This window comes from Chelonoidis abingdonii, chromosome 9, assembly GCF_003597395.2.
Source record: "Chelonoidis abingdonii isolate Lonesome George chromosome 9, CheloAbing_2.0, whole genome shotgun sequence".
Taxonomy (NCBI): Eukaryota; Metazoa; Chordata; order Testudines; family Testudinidae; genus Chelonoidis; species Chelonoidis abingdonii.
In genome coordinates this window covers 713004-736281 of record NC_133777.1, presented here as the reverse complement: position 1 = coordinate 736281, position 23278 = coordinate 713004, and the positions used below count along the sequence as shown (strand labels likewise).

General features: G+C 54.7%; 1 protein-coding gene across 1 annotated transcript in view; it reads right to left on the bottom strand.

Moving 5' to 3' along the window:
- Positions 1 to 230: 230 nt before the first annotated feature.
- Positions 231 to 23278, bottom strand: part of HS3ST2 (heparan sulfate-glucosamine 3-sulfotransferase 2) — a 45039-nt gene continuing 21991 nt past the window's right edge. Inside the window, exon 3 of the mRNA XM_075069066.1 lies at positions 231 to 1659. Coding sequence (XP_074925167.1) covers positions 1041 to 1659 — 619 coding nt within the window. The 3' untranslated portion in view covers positions 231 to 1040. The remainder of the gene's footprint in view (positions 1660 to 23278) is intronic.

Below are 23278 nucleotides of genomic sequence, written 5' to 3'. Positions count from 1 at the left end.
GGCCTGGTTTTCTCTCGTTTTCTCTCCCTCGTTTCTTCTCTGGCACCTGTCACTGAAGAATCTGGCCAGCGCCTGATGCGTTGGCAGTTTTGCATAGTGTATGAGGGCGTGTTTGAGAACAGACCCCACGGTGGGTGCAGGGCGAACCCAGCTGTGGAAGGACCATTCCTAAGAAAAGGACCTCAATAAGGACCATTTCTATTCATCTTTATTTCACAGGAAGTCACATGCTGAACAAGAAAACCAGTGGCAATAGAGTACCCGTACCAGCAGAAATCTGTGCTTTATTCACAGGACAAAGTATCATCACAATGTGGTTGGAACCATTTTTTTTCCAAGCATACACATCACCATCGTCATGGGTACATACGTCGCTCAGTTGACAAAGGCAAAATGGAGAGGCCCACCCCAGCCTCAGATGCATGGCTTCCCATGGGTCATAGAGCCCCATGCAGGCCCCAGCCCCTGCGGACATGGGACATTCATCCTAGTCCTGGTAAACTGGACTGGGTGGCGAGAGAGACTGACCCACCCAGAGCCTGGGAAGCTTTAGCCAGGGATTGCTCCAACTGGTGGTTATTTTCGGAACATGCACAAGGTACATGCCAGGTAGACGCTTGAGCCAGTTTGCGCCTGGGCAGCAGTGTGTATCGACCAGCCATCATTAAAAATCAGATGGCCCGTGGCCTCCACACGGCCCATCAGGCCCTCTTCTGGCTGCTCAGGGTGTGCCCCATCACAGTATTAAAACCAAATGCCAAACAAGCCCCCCCAACTGCTGACAGAATCTGGTGAGGGCTTGGCTGTGTCCAGCGGTCTCTGCCTGGCACATGTTGGGCTGGGGACATAACTCCACATCCTCCTTGGCCTTTGGCCTGGAAAAACCTGGCCTCCCACAGGATCCGGAAAGCCGTTCTCACCAGCACCCGCGAGGAAGGACAAGATGGCCGATGGAGGGGGTGGCTTGCTCGTTGGCCTCGTTTGAACTCTCATGGAAGACTGCGGCATGCTGGCCTCACCACCGCTCTGGGCCTGGACAGTTATTCCCACCTGAAGTCCTGCCCAACGGTTTCATAGAATTTAATATTATATGGTCTATAAAAGTCCCGGAGCTGCTCTATCACCTCAGGGTCTATCTGCACATGAGTTCTCCCTTTAGACTTGCCCAGGCAGCGTGGAAAAGTGCTGCTCTCTGTTTTTTTCAGGCAAGGAAACCCTTTTGTCTTGTTGAAGTAGAAGTGCTTGTCCGTGATCACCCGCTTGATGCCCAGGAAGTCCTGCACTTTGCCCATCTCCCCTGCCGGGTCTGTGATCAGCTTTTCCCCACTGACAAAGTGGATCTGAGAGAGGGGGAAGTACTGGAGCCAGCTCTGCAGGTGTACCACGTACATCCCGATGCGGATGGCGTTCCACGAGGTGTCCACCAGCCCCAGGCTGCGGTTCTGGAAGGACAGCCCTTCGAAGGTGGGGATGTCGGGCTTCTTGGAGAGTGTCTGCGTGTAGTCCGAGATGGCCCTGGTGACCGGGTTCCGCACCACCACTATCAGCTTGGTGTCTCTGGACATGTTGAAGATCCGCCGTGGGGCCTCCTTGGTGACAAAGTAACTGGGTGTCTTTTCCATTGTGATTTGGCTGCTGTGTGTCCTGGGCATCAAGCTTCTGTAAGCAAAGAAACGCACAGGTGAGGACAGGAGCTGGGACCCACACAAGGCACTTGCAAACACAACCCAGGTGCCCCAGACAGACAGATGGACATTTAGAACATCTGTCTCAGAAATAGAGCGAGCCCAGCTCAACGTCCCCACCGTGGAGGTGGGTCACAGGGACACTAACCAGGCAAGTGCAGGAACTGAAAACAAGACGGTGCCTGATTGAAACTTCCAGAGGGATTGAGAGATGCCCAGTGGACTTGGCCAAGACTTGGGTTATCACACCTACTCCTGTGAAAAGTCTGAAAGTGCCTTTGAATGACCAGACCCTCAGACCTCCAGCTCAGCAGTGCACCTCCAGCACCACACTGCCCCTACTATCAAGTGGGGTGTCGGCATCAGCAGTAACGCGAAGAGGGGAGTGCGACCTACTGACTCACCCACATCGTTTCCTGCTGCACCGGCGTAGGTACTTCCTCTGCACCCTGCGCATGGACTCGAGCAGGATTAGGCCTTCACAGCAAGACCAGAACCTGGCCTCCCATGCCTGACAAACATGCCCCCCCTTCCTCACTTGGCCAGCAGGGAGGGGCTCTGGCAGAGCAATGGGGCATGCAGAGCAGCAGTCATAGTGGGCTGCAGGTCAGGCCCAAGGGGCATGGGCAGCATTGCAGAAGGAAGCTTGTGTTGCACCGGGGCCGTTCTTCCTTCATCTTAAAGCAGGATATTCCTTTGGAGTTTTAGAAGAAAGCAGCTTAAACTGAGCCCAGAGCTACCAGCGCTGCGCAGCGTCAGGCGCCTGTGAGCCATTCTGCTCACAGCCCCCTCTCCATTCACAAGCCTGGCTCCCCGGGGAGCTGCAGGTCAAGCTTTTCCCCTTTGTTACTACAGCACTTTTGCCATTTGCAAACCAATTTGCAGCTGGCGCCTTCTGGAATTATTACCATTGCATTGTTTCATTGCAATTGTTGATTGCATTAACGAGCGAACAAAGCCAGAGAGCTGGCCCCGGAGCCTGCCCTTATGTGGGGCACAGCGCCAAAGACAAACCAACCGGTCTCGAAGGGTCTGAGCCCCTGGCAGGAGCCACAAGCCAGCCCTTAGCGGGGGGGGGGGTGCACAGCTACTAGCCAGCGGTGGAGCCGGAAACCCTGTGTTCTCTAATGGGTCCCCCAACACCGAGCTAGTGGACAACGGAGTGCAGCCTGGGTACAGCCCAGGTGCCCCGCTACCTCGGAGTGAAAGCAGAGCTGCTACTCCAGTCCCCTCTGCCCTGGGCCAACACGGGACAGCTGTGCTGGCGGGGGATGGGTGCCTCGCTCAGGGAGAGTGAGAGGCAGCATGAATGGGCAGGGCCGCGGAACCCAGCACCTGCTCCCAATTACCACCCCCGCCCTTGCCGATAAACTCAAGTCAGGCCTTGGTCTGACCCTCGGGGCCTGCGGTGGGTTTCCTCCTTTCTACGGCTGCTCTCGGGACCCCTCCACGGCGAAGGCCCTGCTCTGGCCCAAGCTGCAGCGTGTGTATCTGGCTGTGCTTGACCCTGAAGGGGCAGCTGAGAGTGCTAGTGCTTTGTCCCCCTCAGCCCCTTTCCCAGTTGGCTGTGCTGGTTCTGCTGGACCACCCCCCCATGAGCCCAAGTTGCAGGCCAGACATTGTAACCAATGGGCACCTGTGCCAGCAGGGCAGGAGGGGGCCAAGACCCTTGGAGGAGCCCAGTGTCCTGCTGGCAATGAAGAGGCAGCCCCAGGCTCGCGATGGAGCGTTACCCCGTTCCACGGGCCATGGGAGGGCTGCACAGCAGCTGACCCCTGCACACTCAGCCCTGCCCCTGGGGACACGCTGCACCGGACTGGCAAGGAGCCTACAGGGACCCGTGCTCCCCAGCCTGCACGTGTGCTGCTGACGGCCCTGACCACAGCACCACTGCACCTGATTTACACCGGGATCCGTGCGTGGCAACTCCATCCCCATGTCTGGCCCCCAGCTCGGGCTCCAGCTGTGCACCCAGCAGGTGCCAGAGCAGCTGCCCCACAGCTGTGCTCAGCACCCTGGCAACGGTTTCCTAGGAACACTCACTAAGCGCAAGAGCGGTATCCCTAGTGCCACGCGCTGGCTCCTTGGGGTGGCCGCTGCCTGCCTTCTGTGGCGCCGGAGGGGGGAGACCGGCAGCTCCCCGACACAAGCTAAAAATAGTGTGAAAGAAGCCAGCCTGCGAGCACTGGGGCCAAGCTCCTCTCTGCTGTGACACTGTTGGTTTCCGCGGCGCATTCGGCCCGGGGTGTTGAAAGCACAGTGCTGAGCAGTTCAGGAGCCAGCATGGGGCTGGCTCTGGAGCCACTGGCCAGGTCAGGTGGCTACACAACAGCCAGGCTAGTCAGCAAGGACACTGCACTTGGGGTCCAGGCTCAGAGTAGAGGGGGCCAGGCCCTGTGCAAACCGCGCCTGCCTTCCCAGTGTGGGGCTATTGAAATCATGAGCTTTGACGGCTGAGCAGCTCAATCAACTAAACCCATCGCAAGACAGATTTATCCATCAATCTGGCTTATTATGAATAAATGATTGAGTTAATCAGGCCTGGATTTATTACCGGGTGCGTCGCTCCCAGTTCGAGCTGGGCAGAGCCTACAAACAGTGCCGTGCCGGTGGGTGCCTGGCTGAAAGCCACCATGCCGCCAGGTTTGCAGCCTGTCGTATTTGCTTTGTGACATGAGCAGGAATGGCCTTGGGGAGCGGGAGGGCCAGGGCTCTGCACTGGTGCAGATGTTTGTTTGCACCAGGGAGTTCCAGGCCACCACATGGGTGCCTCCCTGGCAGAAGTGCCACCGTGTGAGATGGAGGCCCCATGATGCCAGGGGCTGAAAGTGGCTCCTACCAGCCTCCTCCAACCACACCGATCGCTCAGCACTGAAGGCCACAAGCCAGTGAGGGTGCAATCATGCGTCCATTGCTGGCTGAGACCGGCTCGCCCAGCCCTGCTCCAGACAGACTAAGCACTCCCGCAGCTGCCAAACCTGGCGATGGCAGCAGGGCGAGGGAGGCTGATGATGCCTACTCCAGCCAACCCTATTTCCCACCCATAAGGCCTGGGAGTGAGAGGAAATGTGGGGATGATGCCTGACTGCTGTGTGCGCCATGGGGCCCTGCTGCTGTCAGAGACTGAGGGGATTTGGGGGAATGAGGCTCTTGGCGTGGGGAGGGGAGCCCCAAGGGATGGGCCCACAAGGTCTGATTGCTCTCTGGGATGCCCTGGGCTCACACCCCCTGGACCATGGACATAATTCTGCCGTGGGGCTTGTAGGCAGTGCAGGCAGCGGGCCATGGCCCAGGCCAGGAGATGTGCTCAGAGACTGACCCCGTGTGAGAGGGCAGTGCAGGCTGAAGAACCACAGTTCGGAGCACCGCTGGGTCAGCTCAGTGAGACTCACAGATTAATTCAACCTAATTATGTGCTCCAGGAAAAGTCTACAAGTGCTAGGGAAGAACAGTGGAGGTTCTCAGGCCCTCCTGGTGTGAGACCCCTCTGGGAGGGAGCCCACGGAGCAGGGTGGAGAAGGACCCGAGCACGAGTCATTTTAATAGATGAGATCAGATGCTGTGCAGTCTGACCCGGGTCAAGGCAGACAGGGAAAGCAACGGCAGCCGTGCCGCCCGCGGTGATTTGGCAGGCGAGGGTCACACACTGATCTTACAGCCATGCCCCGGGTGGCCAGCAGATAGAAAGCAAAGCATTTCTAGGGGCTAGAGGCCAGGGCTGGGGCTAAGGGCTTGATCCTGGGAGGTGCTGAGGGCTCCTGGGACAGACAGGCACCATCAGCTCCCATGGAACGGATGGGAGTTTAGAACACTTAGAATATCACAGAACTCAGCTCTCTGCAGACAGGCCCATGAGCACTAGGTTTTCACAAGGGGCATCTCAGCAAAGCGTCCAGGGAAATTCAGGTTTAGAAATGGCTTCTGCTGGAGGGACCAAAATTCCCAAAGGGAATATGGAACACTGTGGGGGGCTGGTCAGAGCCCTCCTCCCCGGGCAGGGCAGGCCTGACCCACTAACCCAAGCCCTGCCTGCCCCCTGCATGAGGCTGAGGTCGCTGGAGCCTGAGCTGAGCCCTCCCTCACTGCTCAGCCCCTGCCACCTCCACCCCCTACTCTTTTGGCAAAAGTGGGCGTTTGTCCCATTTGCTCTTGTCAGTTGACTAAGTCAGCATGAGAAAATGGACAAATGCTCCCTTTTGCCAAAAAAGTCAGGATGGCTGGGACAAGGCTTGAAAACAGGATTGTCCCGCGCAAACGGGATGTATGGTCACCCTAGCTTCTGCCCCAGAGTCTGCCCTGGGTGTCCTCCTGTGAGCAGTCCTGCTACAGGACAGTAGCACTAAGGTCATGTTGAATTACTGCCAATAAACCAACCTGCCCCTCGTGCACAACTGGAACGTTCTCACCTTCGGGCCAGGAAGTGACATTTCATCTTGTTTGCAAAATTCTGCAGAAAATGTAAATTGCTCAAGCCCAGAGTCAGTTTCGGTGGAAATGGACCCATTATCTACCCAAGTGGGCAAAGCAGAGCATAGCAAGCTGGGTGCCCCCACCGGGACCCCACCTCACCACCCCACGCAGACAGGTGGGTGCAGGGGCTTTTGAGGGAGAAACACCAGTTGGTGAAAAGACGACATTTTGCAGGTGGGTGAACTGCCAAGATTGAAAAGGTGCAGATTTCTGTGAGAAAAGCCCCTCTTTGGGCCAGCTCCATTCACTGCTCTCTGGACCTTTCCCTCCTTCGATCCCCTGTGCATTGCAGGCACTATTACAGCTCGGAGGGGCCAGACGCGGAGCAGCCTTTAACAGTTTACAAATAAGTGGTCAGGGGGTAGCCCACCAACCGAGCAACCCCTGCAATAGGATCCCCTATCACCCCTTGAGGCAGGGTTCTCGGGCACCTGGGGGTCTAAGTGCTGCCAACCTCTGACTGGTTTCACTAAGCATGCCCTGGTGACTGCATCTCCGTCAAGCAGCCTGCAGCCATGTGGCCAGCACGCTGAAAAAACTGACCACCCACCACAGTCAGCAATTACTGACCCCCATAGTGCAGAGACTCCTCCTCATTCCTGCCCCAAGGGGTAAGGCCCGAGGAGTGCAGAAGCAGTGTGGGGACCTGCTGTGCCACCGCTTGTGGGGCCCTAGCTGCTCCACCATTGCATTCAAGCCTCTTTCACCAACACTGAAAAGGAAAAAGCTGCACGAGATGCTGCAGTGTCCACGCGGCCTCTTTGCATCAGGGACAGTTAAAGTGCTAGCATAACCTGCTGAGCCCTGCTTGGAGGACGAGGATACTAGGGATTGAACTTGGGCCCTCCAGAGCTGACAGCACGAGCCAGAGCTCCAGGGTGAAAGCTAGCAGCTGTAACAAACTCCCATCCTCTGGGGCCCGGGCCTGCAGAGGGACCCAGCACATGCCAACCCGTGGGCTCCGCTGGGCCATGCGCCCAGCTGGGCAGGGCCATGCTGTCACCTTGAGGGGGGCGGACTGGCCTAGCAGGAAGCTGAATAGCACTCAAGGCACAGGGCATGGGGGCATTTCTGCTCAGCCGCTGTACCGCATGCCCCTGCACATACCCACTGCAGGGGCTGCGAGCTCCTCTGAGCTTCCCCAGCCCTGCACAACTCCCTTGCCAGGGACACGGATCTGCCAACGTGTCCTGGAGAGCCTTCCGTTTGCATTGAGCCAGGCAGGAGCACGAGACTGGAGCTTTGGACTCTTAACCCCTCTTCGTTCTTGCCATTTACTTCAGCCATTAGCCCCACAGCCGCTGTCAGCATTGCCAGCAGCCCCGATCGTTGCCTTTGCCTTGCGTCAGGCATGGCACCATGCCCTCCCCCCCCCCCAAAAGCAGGGATGGCAGGTGCCTTCCGGGGGTTGCAGTATTTCTATGGGTCTGTGCAGTGCACATTCGCTCTACCAAATTTCTCATGAGAAAGAGAGCCAAGTAATTAGTTTGGATAAATTAATAGGCCTGTTCTACATCGGTACCAGAACATGGGCCTGTCCCCCTGCCCTGCTTTAGCCCCCATAAATCCAGGTTATGATTCCTATTGTTTAATGACTGCCAGGAAATGGTAATTTAGTGCCAGGCCCCACTGCTGCTCTCACTCACTCACAAACAAGTTTGTGTCATAAATCAGGGCAAGACAGCTTGAGAAGCGATTCACCATTACACGCTATTGGCAGAGAATTATCAAACTGCTGTTTCATTAATGGCCCATCGTCAGGCTTGTTAGCGTTTCATTACGTGAGCTATTAGGTCTATGTATTAGGAAATGAAATTACATTTTCTAATCAATTATGAAAAAATGCAAAATAACTGCATAGTAAATTACTGAAATGAGACAAGAGGATTTTTTTTTTTTTTAAGCGGATACCCCTTGCTTGCTGCAAGGGAGATTGCTGAGACAACAAAAGATAGCCTGACAAGAGGCATAAATCACCTCTGAAAGCAGGCAAAGGGGGGAAGCGTTATCCAGACTTCATCATTACCGTAACGGTGGGATCCCAGGCCTGCAGGAGCTGGAACACGCCTTGCAAACTTAATTACAGTTTACTTTAAAATGACAGCTCTGGACTTCTGCACTGGCAGAGTTATTTGCATGCACATGGCACGTCAGTCTTCAGCTTTATTTTTCACAGGTGGTTTAGATTTGAAACCTGTCCATATCCTGCTCCTTGTGGAACACACCACGGGCTCACAGCAGAGATCCAGCTTATGGGGATCGTGTGTGGTGGGAGCGTGCTCCCGTGTCAACAATCCCCCGTGCATTACCCTGCGCTATCCGAGCTCATGCTAAATGAGCCACTCACAGGAGTGGGTCTGAGCTAAGGACAAACGTGGTTATGTCCTAACGACTCTGAGGAGAGTAATCAGGGAGATGCATTAGCCAGGCAGGGGGCTGCGCAAGGGAAGGAGAGCAGGAGAGGCTGAACCTGCGGTTTGTGAAGCAGGACAGGTTGGGATAAAAGGTTCTACCACGAGACGTGGCCAGGGAGCTGCTTTCCTCTTCATGGGCTATTGCTCCGGACTGAGGCTGGAGCGCAGGGAGAATGTTCAAAAGATGCTGCTCCTGCCAGACCCTGCAGTCAAGGGCAGCCCCAGGGAAAGGTTTCTCATGGTTCTCACTTAGGTCAATGCACTAGCCAAGAGCAATGGGTCCGATCCTGCTCTGGCTGCCCTCCCTGTGCCAGCTGGGCTGCTGGAGACTGAAGGCAGGAGGGTGCAGCAGTGATGGCCTGTGCAGGTTCCTAAGGAGTTCAGAACTGGCCGGGGAGGGGTGGAGATCCTGAGTTCAGCTGCTCCTGTGGAAAGTTAGGCCCAAGTACAATTATGCGTCAATTGTGGAGCTGTATGTAACTGTCACCATGGAAATGTCCAGGTCCAATCAGACGCCTCTCCAGGAGCCTCAAACACCCCAAAATCTCTGGGACAGCAGGTGCACAAGTGCCAGGGGGATGGGCCTGGAAGAGGAAGGACTGAAACATAAACGAACACTTCAAGCAGCACAGCAGCAAGTGTGGCACCGTGATCCACCTTGGAGCCGATTTGAGAGGCGAGGGGCCGTCGTCCAGCCCCAGCAGTGCCGCCGGAAAAGGTCGAAGACACCCGGAGAGGAGCCACAGCGCTGTAGGATGAAATGTTTCCCCTGGGGCCCAAGTGTCCTGCCAAGAGGTTTGAGCCATTTAGACACCTCTAGTCCAGGCCCCTCCCGAGTGAATAGCTTGTTCCCTTTCCCCGACTTTTTCCTCTTTTCACAAGTCCTTTCCTGCAGTCTCTGGTTTGCTCACGTTATAAAGCACCCAACGGTGCCAGTTAATCGTCACCTAAGCTCACAAGGGTAGTTCTAAGTATTAGCTAGCCACATTCTGGGCTGTGAAGGGACACACGGGTCACAAGATGCTGCCTCTCTGCTGTGACTGTGTTAGCAGAACTGCCACCATTCAGCTTCTGCATCAAACACCTGATTTATGAAATCCAGCAGGGCTCTGGGAGCATTCGCTCTACACCTACTGTGTCCCTGACTGCTGCTGACAGCAAACCACTTTGCTAGAGTGCTCATGGAAAGTGAACATGCAAGGCCATGAACGCAGCACAAGCCACTGCATTGTTTTAATGGTGGGAATATTCCTGGTGTATTTACCCAGCATTAGTGTTGCTAACGCAGCTTATTTGCTACTCCTGGCACCTGCTTTTCAGCATCTCCAGACATTCTGCTTCATTTGCTTCTCATCATTCTTCCCAAGAGGCTAAAACGCAGCCCCCCAGAGGTATTTTAAAGTGTCTGAAGTACCAGCGCTGTCCAGGCCAATCAAACTCTCTGTCTAGGCTACTGTGAATCCACGTTGTGGATGTGCCACACACGGTTAGAACACATGCTGCGTGCACGCGTTTCCCCATGCCTGCCTGTGCAGAGACATCCCAAGTCTGCACACACTGGGTCCTGGCAGGGGAAGCAGCGGGCTCCTGGCCTCACAGGGTGCATGCACTTGAGGACTGGATCTGGGAATAAGGAACAGCACTGACAACCACAACACACCGAGGTATCACCCGAGATCACCCAGTCACAGCCAGACAGGCCTCTTCCAGAGATTGGAGGTTCTCAAAGAGCAGAGGCAGGGACCAGCTGCTTGATGGGCTCCCCTCCAGCCTGAACGTCTCAGCTTCCTGAAAGCCCACTTGCTGGCGCTGCCCAGCACTGCCCCTTCACTTCGATCTCTCGTGCCTTCCTCCTAGCATGGCCCCAGCTGTGCCTCCAGCCCCAGCACTCGAGGTGTTACAGCAGCCGTTCAATCACACCGACCCACCGACTGCAGGGGGCACATGGGGAAAAGCCCAAGGAGTTTTCCTCTTGGGTTTGTTACTAACCTGGGGGGGGGGGGGGGGGGAATTTTCTAACACTGGCTAAAGGGCTGATTAGACACACAAATCTGGCAGCAGGTGCAGCACTAATTCCTCTTGAACAAGAGATTTTTTTTATGATAGTTACAAAGCTTCTAAGACCTTTTGGTACCAGACATGAGCAGCAAAGCTCACTTCAAGCTTTGAGATATCAGGACTGTGTTTGGCCAAGTTACTGAAATAAGCAGAAGAGACATCCTCCAGCCCAGTTAAGAGTAATCAGAGAGAAGCTGCCCCTGGTGAAAATACCTGGGGTGGACGAGAGTCTACACTGAACTCATTGGGGCCAAGATTTCACCCTTAGTGGCCCCAAAACAGCTGTCAGGAGCCCCTGCCCCAGACTGCATTGTGCAACCCAACAAAACCCAACATATTGCATGGACAAGCCAGACTCAGGGCTCATGGACAGGCACCTTCTCAACCTGCTCTAGAAGAAAGTCACGCACTGCACAGAGTGAAGGGCTCAACCCCCTCCTGGGGCATGGCTTTATGAACAAGTCAACTCACACTCCTCCTCAGGCTTGGCTGCTCTTAGGGTTCCTTGCTAGGAATGCTCTAGGTCCTCTACTTCTAGAGAGAGACTCCACTTCCCCCTTACAACCAGGTGGGGTAAGAGCCACCTGCCTTAAAGAGTCCACACAGGCTCAATACCTGCTAACAGGTCTGAGGTGTCTGCTAGCCGGGAACACGCCTGCTTCACTGCACTGCACAGATGACAGCACAAGTAGATTCTATTTATTACCTTCTACGGAAAACAGACACTAAAGCTGGTATATTCGATCACGCAGGCTAAACAGTGTTCACGCAGCTCTGCCTCCTGCATGGGGGCACGCGGGAAAGGAGGCTGAAGGAATGAAAAGCCGAACAGGTGACTCAGCAGGATGGGATAATTCCCTACGCATCCACCACACGGCAATTCTCTGCAGTCTCTGGGGCTCCATCAAAACAGCTGCTCTATCCCCGGTCTCTCCACAGCCAGGGACTGGAGTCGCATGGAAAGGACCCAGCCCAGCACACATGCTCGTTTCACAGAGTGCCCTGAAAAAGGGGTTCCTCAGCAAGAGGCTCTGGATCCACTGAGAGAGGAGCCGGGGGTGTGTGTCGGGGTCCCTACTGCCATATCCCCAGCTCTGCACACACACATTGTGTCTGCTGGTTACTACAGCCCAGCTCAGCCCAGCCATGCATCGCTGCCCTGCTCCGGGAAGCCTGGCGGGGGCTGGTGGAGAAGCGAGCCATGGGAGAGGGAAGATAGATCTAGGCCACAGCAGAGGGGTAAAGGGCCCAGCCTGTCTTGGTTCCTGGCTTTCCCATGCCCTGAGGTTGAGCTAAAGAGGACTGCTTCCAGCCAGAGAGGGGCCCAGGGTTTCAAAGGCTCCTACCCGACTCCTAACCCCCCCCCACTCTCTCTCTCTCGGCTTGGCAAGCAGAGGGGACGCTGCATTCCATGCAGATCTCAGGGAGTAAGATCCCACATCTACCTGTCAGCAGCAAGCTTGGCTCCTCGGCCTCCCCATGCGGGTTACGGCCAGGCTGGCAGTCCATCAGCGCATGGCTGGAGCCCCTCGTATAGTGGGCAGACTGCCTCTTGCAGTGCCCTGCCACCTTCTGTTGTGCTCAGGGGCACTGCTGAGCCCTGGAAGCCCTGAGACGGGGGCTGCTGTTTGTATAATCACACCCTGTGAAGGAGTAGGGGCTGTCTGTGTGGGGAATGGGAGAGCAGGGGAGGACTTTAGGGGATGGACGATACTGGAGCCTGTAACCTGAGCTAGGTAAGGGAGGGGAAAGGTCAACACCTTTGCCTGGAAGGAAGACAAAGGAAGGAGCCGGCAGGAGGGAAGGAGTTCAGTTTGGGTTTTGGGCTGGGTGGTTGGAATTCAGAGAATCCTAGCTGGGATCCAAGCACCCTGAAAGCCCAGAAGGACTCGATGGAGGGGTCCTGACTGTGCCTGCAAGCTCTGCTGTAACCTGCGTTCCTGTTGTCCAATAAACCTTCTGTTTTACTGGCTGACTGAGAGTCACTGTGAGTCCCAGGAAGAGGGGTGCAGGGCCGGATTCCCCCACACTCTGTGAGACATCCCATGTCTGTGAGACATCCCATGTCTGCATTATCAGGAGAGCATATCAAACATGGACACACCCTACCAGAAATCACGAAGCCAGGCCGCGTGCTTGGGCCAGACCTGGCACCGTGGCTCAGGGACATCTCATTTATACCCTGTAAAAGTGCAGTCAACACAATGGTGCCACTTGGGCTGTGAAAAATCCCCCCCCCCAGAGCACCACAGCCAGGCTGACCTAACCCCCGGTGCAAACAACGGACGAATGGTTCTGCCTGCCTAGGTACCAGCGCCAGGGAGCAATGGAGAACTCCCCGCCGTTGCTGTGGAAGAGCTAGGGCAGCATGGCTGCGCCGCTGTAGCGTAGCCGTGGCCTGATACCGTTATCCATGACGGCGGCACAACAGGCTTTGCTGATGGAAAGTCAGAGCCTCAAGCAGTATTAATAACTCCCTGCACCCATCTGCCATGGGGTCTGGTCTTTCATGCACCAGACAATGCTGATTCCTAGTGTGTCTAAGGCCACCAGAACGTCAGCTCCTGCTTGCTGTCATCCAGCACTGGCAGGAGCCCCTTGGACCAAGGCATGGCACGTCTCCAGCTGTTTAGTCTGGTGCTCACACAGCCTGTAGCATCAGTCCCCAAGGGGCTGGGCACGCTTGGAGAAAGGGGAGGTGGGCTTGGGAGGAAGAGCTGCTGCCTACTGTTCCCTCCCAAACCTGCATCCTGAGCCACGCTGCTAACCTGGCCAAGCTGCTCCGAGCAAGGCTTTTGCAGCCTGCCTATTGTGTGGCTTTTGCTAGGCACGTGGTGTTGCAGCCCAGCGTGTGCTGCCACTTGGGCACTGTCAGGACTGGGGTGTCAGAGTCCTGGGCATTTTGCCAGGCTGCCTATACGGATATGAACATTGCTGTTTGCCCACAGGTAGCATCACTGGGCTGCGTGGTTGTCTTTCAGCAGCCCCACAGCCAGGCTGCAACTGCACAGGATCCGAACACACAGCGGTTCAGACCAGACCCATCACCCTTCTGGGCAGCAGAGTACTGCTGTCCAGCTCACTGGCTGCGGGTAGAAGAGGGGACGGGCACGGGGAGGTGGAACCAGCACTGCTTCCTTTCAGCATTGCGTCAGTGCTCGCTGCTTTGTGCTACTCGGGAGAGCTGGGCCAAGGGGCAGGGCCAGGAGGCTAGGAACACAGGCCCTCGGGGGAGCATCCCACAAGATGAAGGCTGCTGTTTCTGTCAGCGGCTAGGAAGTCACTTACCCATCAGGCTCCTGCAGTAGCTTTGTGTCGAAAGACTCACGGGGTAGCGTTCCTTGCCTTACAGTCGCTGCTCCACCCGGCTAGGTCACCCAGGCCAGAAAGTAAACGCATGCGTCTTGGGCCTGTCTCAGGCAGATCCTCCCATGATCTGCTGTGATGCAGGTCTGTGTGGGGGATAGGAGAGCCGGGGATGTCTTTAGGTGAGCGACAGGATCTAAGCCTGTAACCTGAGCCAGGTAGGGGGGAAGAGGTGTCAGCACCTTTCCCTAGGAAGCTGGACAAAGGAAGGGGGCGGCTGGAGGGTGTTAGTTCAGTTTCGGTTTTGGGCTGGGTGGTTGGAATTCAGGGAATCCCAAGCTGGGGACTAAGCTTCCTGAACCCCCAGAAGGACTTGATTGAGGGGGCTTGGTTGTGCCTCCAAGCTCTGCTGTAACCTGCATTCTGGTTGTCCAATAAACCCTCTGTTTTACTGGCTGGCTGAGAGTCACTGAGTCCCAGGAAGAGGGGTGCAGGACCAGACTCCCCCACACTCTAACATCTACAAACTCCTCCAAGTGGGCAATGGGCACGCACTGTGCACAGCAATCACTGCCCCATGCTGCAGCCCAAACTCCTGCCCTGCAGCGGAGAGAACACACCCCTTTGCCAGCTGCAGTCACGCAGCCCAATGGCCACAATCTAACTCCAGCATTGCCACCTCCCCCACTGGAGACGTGCCCTGGGATTTGCGAGGGGAAGAGAAGAGGCAGTCACTACAGGTATTGAAAAAGTCAGCCTCATGTTCGTTAAACTGGCTTTGTTTTAATTACATGGGCTGCAGAGCTCAGGAAGAGTTAATTCCCTAGCAGCACCCTTCTGAGACCCTGAATTATTAATTTCTTTCTAATTTGCCTTCAGGCTCCCTGTGGCCTGTACAACACTCCCACATTAAAGAAACAGACGCTCTCTCGCTGGCTGTAATGCTTGGATGTCAAATATGTGCGAAATACCCTCCCAGGAATCAACTTGTACAAAAAATCATTGCTGATAAGCACATGCCTGTAATGACACATTACATCACGGCTTCCTTCCGCGGGGCTAACGACGCAGAATCTAGTTGGGGGAGGCTCTTGAGTAAATATTTACTCGTGTAGCTCGTTGTGTACAGAGGATTCACAGGGCTGAAGTTGACTCTTCTCAGAGGCGATAGACTGAAGTGTGTGTAATCCTGGGGTTTAGCCACATGCAGGTATAAAAACGAACTGTTCAGTTTAGCAAAACACCGAAGGTGAGCTCCCCTGGTGGAGACCTGCCCCTCCAGCTGCTGGCACAGCTCCGTTGCTGGTGTCTAAAGATCTTCCAGGCAAGTGGAGCTGGGCTAGTACTGAAGAGACCAATTTCTTCCCAATACAAGATGAGGAATGTGCTGACATCCCCTTGAGACCTCAACCATGGGGTGCTGGGCCTCTGAAAGCCAGGGCTGGGAGGCAGCAGGAACGAGATGGAGTTTGCAAAACCTGCATGGAAAAGAAATAATCTACAAAAGACAAAATATGATCTCTGGAGACTAATATCTGAGACGACAACACCTTCTGAAATGTACCTGTGCCTCACTGCACCTAGACTGCTATGAATGCTGCTCAGGGTAGTACCCACGCGCACAGCGGGAGAAAAGACAGACATCACTGGAGTTAACTGGAGATCATTCCCTACTGCAAGTGTGACAAAAGTGCCCCTTGCCCAGGCTATTGCATAGGCGAGAGCATGCCCGTTCCCACGCTCCACGCAGCAGCTTGCACTGGCAGAAAGCAATAGTGATGGACGGCCTGAAGAGAGAAAGATCCCAGTGAGCAAGCCAGCGGTTACAGCGAACAGCCTCCCTCCCGCTCATCCCCCTTAGCTCTCCAGTGCACTCTGCCTTCTCTGCTTCAGTTTTCAAGGCCACAGCTCCACACAGAGACCTGGGCTTTCTATTAACCTTTCACGACAGGGGCTGTCTTCAAATTGGGCCATGCTGGGTGCATCAGCTCTGCTTCCCAGCCGGTGCACTCGCCGACCCCTCCCACAGTCGCTAAGGCCGGGTCACAGCAGCCAGGCCATGCCCATGTTTTCAGTCATTCAGAACCTGACATTCAAGCTGACATTTCCCATACAATGACTCAGACTCTGCCCAAAGGAGCATTGTTCGGTTTTTTAAATGACAGTTTGAGCAGTGCTGGGCCAGGCATCAGGAAGTCTGAGCTGTGGGTGGGAGGGGGGGAAGAACTTTTCCCAGCAGAACCCTGCGATACAGAAATTGATAAATAAATAGCAAGCGTTCATGCAGTTAGAGACTAATTGTGATGTGTTCACACATGCAACCTTACCAAACTCCTGGGCGCACAGACCTGTGCTGTCTTAGTGCCCTCCCAATGGGGGTGGGGTGGGTTTATAATAGAATAAAGTGAGCCAGGTTTCATCCACCTGTAGGTTGGAGGATTTGGGGACTGTGATTTTGGTTTGACCCATGGTGGACATAAGGCCCATCTGTGGAGCTGAGGCCCAGATCCAGGTTAGGATGTGCAGGGAGGTTCTGATCCAGGGCTTTGCTGTGGCTCTGATTCTAGATTAAGAATCTCAGGCCTCTGTGCTAAGAGAGGTTGGAGTTGTTACCAAAGGATTAACTCTCTTTAATAAATGTTTATGTTCAAAGAATTTACGAGCGTGCTCACAGACAGATAATTAGAGACATTTCGATGCATGCCAGCAGTGCGAACACGGTAATTAACTTAGTTGCTGATTCATTTTTAATCATTTCAATACTCTGGAGATCTCTAAGTGTCCTTTGAGCCAATAAACTTCTCTTCCATGGGGCCCACGTCCTTCATGCAGTGCACACGCCTAATTCTGCTCTTTCTAAACAGCTGGTCACCATGAAATTAAACTGAACCTGACAAAACAACACAGCAGCAGCAAGAGGAACCTGGCAGGCAGAACCAGCCTGGAAACGGGGTGTCTGGTGGCAGCTGTGCTTACGTTACATCACACTGCACAAGCCGTACTGACAGCGTTCCAAGGACAGGCATTGCTAACACTCCCGTCTAGGAAAACACAGGCCTGCAAACAAACTGCTAATCTGCATATTTCTAGCGGCCGTCGCAGCAGCCATGGGGCGATGCGTGGCTGTGGGGCTGCAAAGCCAGCAGCGCTCACAGGAGGGAAGGGTTAGGCCCGGAGTTGGCCACAGGGGTGTGCAGGGAGGGGCACATGTTGAACGACCTGATTCACATCAGAATCGAGTCAAGAAGAAAGAGTTAAGTACCAAGAGTAGAGGAACCCTCCTACCTGCCACAGGCTGGGGATGTCCCACACCAAAGATGCCCTGGAAAACGTGGACAAGTCAGGCTTCATCTGAAGGCCAAGCAGGGGGCAACCAGGGCTGGGACACATTCCCTTGGCTCAGCATCATCCCCTAATTCAGTTTCATTCCCTGTTGCTGTCGGCTCCCTTCCCTGTGGGAGGCTCTCTCAAGCCTTTGTCTCCAGCCTTCTCAGAGACAGCTCCAGCGAGCCAGGCTGGGGAGATGAACCTGGCTGGCGCAGGCCGTGCTTTGGGGAGCACCAGGTTACACAAGGACCTACGGTTTTGCAGCTGATGGACTCCGAGTGACGCATGGGCAGTCATGTGGCTGAGAAGCCCCTTGGAAAGGGCAGTGTTTGTCTTCTGGGGCTCCCATGGGAACGTTTCCTTGCCTGCCAATCCAGCTCCCCCCAGAATTGCTCTGTTTTCGCCAGCAGGGGAAGGTTTTGGTCTCCCAAAGTCACTAATAAACTTGCTGTCCAGCTGTTGTGCTGATCCATATGCTGCTCCCTGGGGAGCTCCTGGCCCTGCTGCCTTCAGAGCACTGCTGCTGCTGCTCAGTGCCACAGTAGGAAGAGGTGCCAGCACCAAATCAGAGCCAGGACCACCAGGCTAAGCCATCCCAGGGCTCCCAGGCAGGTGCACCAGAGTGAGCTACACTCTGCTGAAAACGTTCACCAGACACACGGACACCAGAGCTGGCTGCAGCAGCAGACAGGACGGGATACAGCCTCCTCGGGGGAGGAAAGCACTGGGTCAGTTCATTGTTAGGGTGGCAGGATGGGGAGCAAATGAACCCTAATTTGAGCAGCAGGGGGAGTTGGGGGAAGGGGGCCAGAGGGCTACAGCATGGCAGAGAATAGCAGAAACCTTTGGAATTGGGAAGCACCAACAACAAGCCTCATATTGCTAGCATGCTCCTGGCACCTGCCTGCTGGGGTGGCCAGAGACGGCTGCTGCAGAGCAGGTTGGGGGGGATGGAGCAGTGCCTGGCTTTCTGCCCTCGTTTCATAGGTCAGCTGAGCCGTTGCCGGCATGTTCCCTGCTGCCTTGCCAGCCAAGAGAGGGGCCAGCTCCTGAGGCAGCCATGAGCCGCGCCAGCCCCCCTGCCCCCGAGGTGAATAGCTGTGCCCCATGCTCCCCAGCACGGCCGGTTGGCCTCGCTGACAGGCTCAGCAATGGCCTCCTGGCTCCAGACAGTGTCCCCAGCTGGGCAGCCTTTGGGACCCCTGCACTGTAGCTGTGCTAGGGTGAGTAGGGGGAGTCTCTAGGGCTGCCTGGCACTGTGACTGCCTGGTACTGTGACTGCCCCATTGCACTGGGTCCGTTTTCTCTTAACAGCGTTTCCCAGCGGTGGGCCCAAGCCCTGGCACAAGGAAACGTCCTATCCCTGTGCAGCTTCCCCCATCTTCATGGCTTCCCAGCAAGGAGGAAAACAATTCCCAGTCGACGCTCATGGAAGAAAGAGCAGTCCTGGACAATACACACAGCGCTGTGTAAGAGGCCACAGCCCAGAGCTGGCGCCTGGGGCAGAGGGAGAGAATTCAAAGCCAGCCCAGACAGGCAGGCAGACGCTGATCTGAGTAACGGTTTCAAAGAGAGCTGCTGGGCACGGCTTGTCATGGGGCATTCACTCCCTGCACTGCCAGCCCTGGCAGATTACCTTCGTTAACCAAACAGCCCAATGACAATAACGAGGGGCGTTCCCGTCCCCAGGGGCTCTGCTCGGCTGGGAGACCACGTGCTCCTAATTAGGCTACTGTCAGATTTGAAGCACTAAAACCAGGAATCAATTCAAGTTCACAAGGTCGGTGTCGGAATGAATGTCACTGAGCCCTGCAGATGTCAGAGCTGCCAGCCGAAGGATGGGCAGCTCCCAAGGGCATCCAGGGTGCCTGTGCATGGCTATGGGGCCCCTATGGCCAGGCTGCCCGTGGCCTCGGATTTTGCTTGGCTTAGTGTGCTGCTGCTGTGTCTGCTCCCAGCAGCTAAGGCAGGACGAGCACTGGAGTGAGACTTAACCCCTGGGGTATGACGGACAAACACATACACTGATTTTAGCTTCTGGAAGGCACGGCCCCATCTGCAGGAGTGAGAAAAGGGGCTCCCAGCCTCAGCAATTGGAGTGTTCCCTGGACACATCTCTCTGCCCCCTTTTTGATCTGCTGAGAGGCCCAGTAAAATCTCCAGCAATTTGTCTCCTTTCTGCTCCGCAGGCTCTGTACAATCCCCCTCTCCTAAACCCTGCTCTACTGGCCTGTGACCTGTCCCTCACCCAAAGAGCTGTTCCCACCTTTACCACTGAGTGGTACCTAACCTGGGCTGGAGGAGTCCGGCCGGGACGTTCCCATGCGTGAATATCCTATAAACAAAACCACCACAGATTCCCGGGCATGTGCCACCCTCTCTCTCTCCAATGCTGGAGTGGGTGAGCTTCGCACCCATCATAACTTGTCAGAAACCAATAGGAGCAGCATCAACATGGGCTCCTAGCGGGGGCTGGAAAGCTTTTTACTAGTCACATAAACACTCATCAGACAAAGGCTCATGGACACTTTATAAACAGATGTCCCTTTTCCAGTTCACAGAGGTTATCCACGAGGGAGCAGGAACAACGCCAGCCACAGGACTGACATGGCCAATCACGCGGTTCAAACAGCAGCAAATACTCCGTGTCACAAGGCTACAAACAATCCACTGGCTCAAAGTGGCTCATGCAAAATATTTACGGAAGAGCAAATGAAAGAGGAAAACTCAGGACCAACTGTGGGTAGTTTGGAACCAGGGTGAAATGAACGGAACAAACTTTTCACTACAGATCTGACCCGCTCTTTCCCTCAGTCACCAGATCACAACAGTCCCAGCCAACCATGGCCCATCATACAAAACCATGGAAATGGAGAAGAGAAGACTCATGAAATCTCCTTCCGCCCCAGCTCCTGCTCCATCCTGCCAGCACAGACAGGTCTCTATTGCACATGCTCCCCAGGAATAAGAGACCGGGCCCAACACAGGGCCACCTGAGGGGAGCGGGAAGTGGGGCAATTTGCCCCAGACTCCACAGGGCATCCCATGAGAATATAGTATTCCAACTTTTTTTTAATGGAAGGGGCCCCCAAAATTGCTTTGCCCCAGGCCCCCTGAATCCTTTGGGCAGCCCTGCCCAATGATAGCCTCAGGGCACCATGGGAATCCCTTGAGTGCTGGGCAAGGCCCACAGGCGCTTTGCCCAGCCAGAACCCCATGGTGGGGACGTGGCCGGCAACAAGGAGGGTCTCTGCTTCCCAGTGGTTTGGGTGCTGGGGGTAGGAGAGCAGCCGCCGCCGTTTGCCTCGTCATCATTGGGCTAACAGCTGGGAGATTCCCTTTGCTCTCAGCCCCATCAGGAGCCTACAGATCTGGGCACCAAACCCCGAGGGCTGTCTGCTCCGTTACAGGGAACAAGGGACGACGAGACTGCGTGCTGGGGGGCAGCATGGAGCTCGCCCTCCGCCTGCCCCACCCCATTTCGAAGGGCCAACCTCCCCCCATTTCTGAGCAGTATTTTGTAGGTGAAACAAACATGGACAATAATAATATTAAAAACCACATAATAAGCTACAGCTGCTGTAATTATTCCCTAATTAAAAGCTCATTTAAGAGAGAAGTTATCCACTCCAAGTAATGTTCCAGCACAAACAAATGCACATGGCGGTGGTGGTGGGGAGACGCATGGAAGGAAGTCCCCAGGTATGCCTGTCACCAAGGAGACAGAGCTTTGGTGTTAACTGTGACTTGCCCAGACAGCAATGGGTGCGCGCGGGGGGGGGGGAGCGCCTTGCCCTCCCCAAAGGGCAGCTACAGCTCCTATGTCCCTAACGTGGCCGTCACAATGGAACCCTTGCACAGTGTGTCCAGGAGCATCCTGCAGGTTGCTGAGGTCTGTCCACATCGTCATTAGCACAGCTGAGGCAGAGCTCCAGCCACATCTGCACCCGCCATGGGTACTGGTCTCCTTGGTGTGTTCCTGGGGGAGGATGGGTATTTGTCCATCAGCCAGTGAGCGTCCAAGCAGGAGTCCCTCTTAGGGAGAGGTTGCTGGACCAGAGGCACCATGGACACAGGGCTTGAGGGCCCACCGGTCTATTCTGGTGCAGCAAGTCCTGAAGTCAGACATGGGTCCCTAGGTATTCAGGCATATGTGGCTGAATAAAGACTCTAGATGGAATCTGCTGTCAGGAACAGGATGCCAATGTTACACAGCTCTGGGTAGTGCCAACTGTGACCATGTAACAATGCACCTTCTGACTCAACAGGCTGGCTCCCTGCATGGATTCAGAGCCCACCTGCTGGCACAAGCAGGAAACCCAAGCACTGCGCCCGCAGAGCCAACACAGTCACCCGGATTCCACTTCGACTCAAACGCCATCCACAGAACATTGCATCAAGTCCGAATTGTGCAGTCCTTGTTACTGGTAATGCTGAAGTCAGAAAGCGCAAGCAGGCTGAGCATGCAGCCCTGCCTGCTAGGAAACCCATCTTCTAACACACACATCTGCTGGAGCATCTTGCATGTTCAGGAGTCACAGAGAGGCAGACTTTGAACCCCATAATGCCATAATTAGAGTCACTGCTCCAAGTATAACAGCAAATTAAATGGCATTACCTTCCGTGTGTTCTGGGAAGTACTGAAGGTTATTGACACGCTACGCTTGAAGCAGGGAAATAGCTATTTTGACCAGGATTGGTAATGAATCAATATTCCGCAGTCACTGGCTATTTGGTTTCTGCTGTCTTAACACAGATCTTTCAAAAACACCGCTCGGGTATTGTATTTCTGGCTAATGAGGTGGATTAAAGAGGCTGATGGGAATTGGGAAGGGTATGGGTGCATTGACGTGGAGTCATTAAATAGACAGCTCTGGTGCAGCACTCGCTGTGCATGTTAATACCGCGTGGAAATTTGGGGCCATGGAGAAGGGCGAGGGAGAGATCTGGATCAGGGTCATTGAAAAAGACACAGAAAAGGCTGTCTTGTGAAACCGGCAGCAGCATGGAACTAGCTGGTTTGGATAAGTAAGATTTCTGGTGCCTTCCGGGAGAGAACTGGCATGAATCTAATCCACCATGCAGGGTTTTGCTACCTCTATCTCAGATTGCACTCGCGGGAGGCAGAAGGTGAATGGAAGTGGAAAAACAAGTGATCCTCTAGGAGTCCCATGGAAGGTCCAGTGTCTGGTTCTTGTTTTCATTAGAGCAATTGGCTCCTCCCTGTCAAACCTCAGTCTGGGTCATTTACATGTGAGGGCCTGAAACCCAAAAGACCCCTACTGCTTAGGCAGTAATGTGGCGAGAGTCAGAGAAATGCCCATAGGAAGACAAACCTGGTAACTAATGTAGAAAATACATAAGGTGTGGATGCGAATCTGACATAAATATACTTTGCTATCAACAGTGTTGTGCTAAATAGAGAATAGCCCAGTGAAGGGAAATTGGATGCACCTGTTAATGAAAGAGTAAGGGGGTCAATTCAATTGAAAGGCAACCAAAAAAAATAGATAGAAGCAAATACATTTTCAAACATGGCACAGTTGTTAGTCTGTGGAACTCATTGCCCCAAGCTATCAAGAGGCCAAGATCTCAGCAGGATTCAAATAAATGGATTAGAGTTTTCTGTGGACAGCAAGAACATCCACAATTATACTACAGAAGACTGAAAAAAAAGACAAAAGGATTTAAACCTTCATTTTTCAGGGCACAAACCAACCACTTAGTGCCCAGGGTCATGATGAAATTTCCCCTATGGGCACAAGGTTCCTGCAGCTGGTGCTGGCCACTGCTGGGCTAGATGGATGCAGATCTAGGGGTCCCTCTGTTTTGTTACAACGACTTGGCCAAAAGGACAACTTCTGGCCAAGACCCGAACAGTCCAGCTTCTGCCAGCTCAGCCAGCAGGGACAACTTCCAGGGCCAGGCAGGGTGCACCCCAGCCAAGGCCTGCTCAGCGCAGCTCCAAATGGTGGAGCCTCCCAGCTGAGACCTGGTCGGTGCAGCTCACGCAGGGGG